Source organism: Pyxicephalus adspersus, chromosome 5 (genome assembly GCF_032062135.1).
Source record: "Pyxicephalus adspersus chromosome 5, UCB_Pads_2.0, whole genome shotgun sequence".
In the NCBI taxonomy this organism is placed as follows: Eukaryota; Metazoa; Chordata; class Amphibia; order Anura; family Pyxicephalidae; genus Pyxicephalus; species Pyxicephalus adspersus.
In genome coordinates this window covers 9,215,646-9,218,189 of record NC_092862.1, presented here as the reverse complement: position 1 = coordinate 9,218,189, position 2,544 = coordinate 9,215,646, and the positions used below count along the sequence as shown (strand labels likewise).

The following is a 2,544-nucleotide window of genomic DNA, read 5'->3' as shown; positions in this document are numbered from 1 at the left end:
AAGAGAAAGAAAGAGAAAGAGGAGCAAGAGGGAACGACAGAGAGGGAGAGAGAGAGAAAGAGAGAAAGAACAAACAGCAAGAGGGAACAAGAAAGAGAACAAAGTGCTAGAGGGAACGAGAGAGAGAACAAGAGAGAAGGGAAAAAAGAACGAGAGAAAGAGAGAGAAAAAAAAAGAAAGTGAGCGAGGAAGGAAAGGTGTAGAAAGATGACAAAATGTATGCAAATCTTGACATTAGAGAGGCAGGCATGACACAAAGCCATCATTCACTATATATTCATTAGAAAAATCACTGAATAGGTTCGAAGGCAAGAAAAAAATACTTAAATCCCATTTAAAACAAGATTAGATACGATGGACGGAAGGATGGATGACCCTAAAATCCTAATAATGAGAAATGAATGCAGAGCGCCACCTTGTGGCCAATCATTATATACAAAAAAAGGGATGATAGGCCTATACACTCATGGACAGATATAGGTGGGATATAACAATTTCATCAGAAGAATTATTATCCACCAATAAATATGCGCTGTAAACATCACCTAGCATGACATGTGCATTTGGTTCCTTGCTGTGGGTACATCAATTATTTATAGCCAGGAGAGTTCACAGCCAAGAATATTTTGCAGCTTTGGGAAACATGAATCATTTTATATTGAGTTTACTGACGTACCTAGCAGCTCCATCCATCGGCTCCTTCCTTCGGAGGAAAGCAAGAAAAGGGAAAAACACACACATTAAATTCAGCGCCGCCTTGGATTTGCCTGCTATTACCATACGCTTGTATCTGCAATATGAAGAGCTGTACTTTGTGTGTTTCATGTTGGGGAGATTCTGACTCTTTGTTTGCTTGTCTACTGTCTGCATCCAGTGTGGAAACATTAGGCATAGCTGTGTTTTGATAATGAACTGCAGGCAAGCAGCCAATTATAGAACTGAAATACATCGACATAAACTTTTTACCTGCTGAGCGATTAGTAGTTCTATTCAGCAACTTTATTTTTATATACACAGGCCATCATCACATTGCTGATTTATGAAAATTTAGCAGTGGAATTTAGAAATTGGGTTTGTAAGATGATGGGCAGAAAGGCTAAATCAATACTAAAAGAAATATAAAAAAAAATCTGTAAATAATCTGTGTAATGGTAACAGCTGTCAGAGAGAAATACAAGAGCAGGACTATGGACTTATTGACTTGACAATAACAAAGTAAATTTATAAATTTTGGATAGACTCTAGTATTACCCAACATTTTTTTTTATCTGGAAATGCTATTAGAAAAAGGATCTCAACTTATACTTGAGTGGGGCCTAGTGGTATGTTTTAGAACTGCATTGGTCTTTGGTTTGACAAATCAAAGCTGTCAACGACAAGCTGATTGTAACACTTTTACGTAAGGACACAGCACCATCTATTGGTGACCAATAAAAATGCACAAAAGATTATTTAAGAGCAAGTGACCCAACATTAATCAACCACAATTACAAAACACTTTAACCTGTATAAATATAAAATATTTTTTTCTACCTATAGCTTTTCTACATATATTAAATAATTGTTTTAAAAATAAAACACCATGGTATCCAAGTATGTATGCATGTTAATTCCACCAAATTGTGTGCCCTAGGTTTATACCTGAGTCAGAATAGTTTCCCTGTTTTTATGGGTACATCAGTTTATATTTGAGTATGTGTAGTTTTCTTTCCTTTTTTCCTGTTATAAACTGAGGGTACCTTTGTTTATTTTGGAGTATGTGTGTGTGTTTTTCTCTCTGTCTGTTTTTCTAACAATGTCTGATGTTTCTTTGTACTGAGAAGCCTCTCTCAATGACCCCAACATAATACCATGTACATCATAACTAATAAATAAGTATGATTCCAGTAGAACCACATACCAAAGCACATTGTTGGATATTGGGCTCTTCAATTAAGCTATGGAATGGCATTGTGCAATGTGATAATTATTGGGTTAAAGTGAAGGGTTATTCCTGAATGGCAATATACAGATCCACTTTAATGTATACGATCATGAGAGTTGTATGGGGACTGCCCATCCTTTATCTTGTCCTTCTTATAAAAATGTTGCTTGGTTGTGTCTGGAGTCAATATTTTCTTTAAGGTTTGGAGTCACAGACCCGAAACATAAAATCTTCCTTTTTCCTGATTTACGGGTTAACTAGAGATAGGGGGATATACTTTAACATACTTAGGTATACAAAGTATTAGGTAGATATGGGAGAATGTAGATACATTGGCATAATCCTCAATTCATTCATTAAGTGGTACAGTGTTCTTTTGAAATCACAATTAATCACATATATATTTACTGTGGATGAACACAAGCATAGAGCCACTTAGTGGACAAATTGAGAATGACACCCAGAATTTATTCATGTATCTGTATTACACGTTGGTGTAATCTTTTTTTTATCCACTAGGTGGTGCTGTTGTTCTTTTGAACTCACAGTGAAATACATGTATATTCATTGAGAATGAACACAAGCACAGTGGCACCTAATGGAAAAATTGGGAATGACAA

The 2,544-nt window shown here is 35.7% G+C and overlaps 1 protein-coding gene across 1 annotated transcript in view; it reads right to left on the bottom strand.

Moving 5' to 3' along the window:
- Positions 1–2,544, bottom strand: part of KCNQ3 (potassium voltage-gated channel subfamily Q member 3) — a 124,356-nt gene that overhangs the window by 34,971 nt on the left and 86,841 nt on the right. The window contains exon 6 of the mRNA XM_072413227.1: positions 677–912. Coding sequence (XP_072269328.1) covers positions 677–912 — 236 coding nt within the window. The remainder of the gene's footprint in view (positions 1–676; positions 913–2,544) is intronic.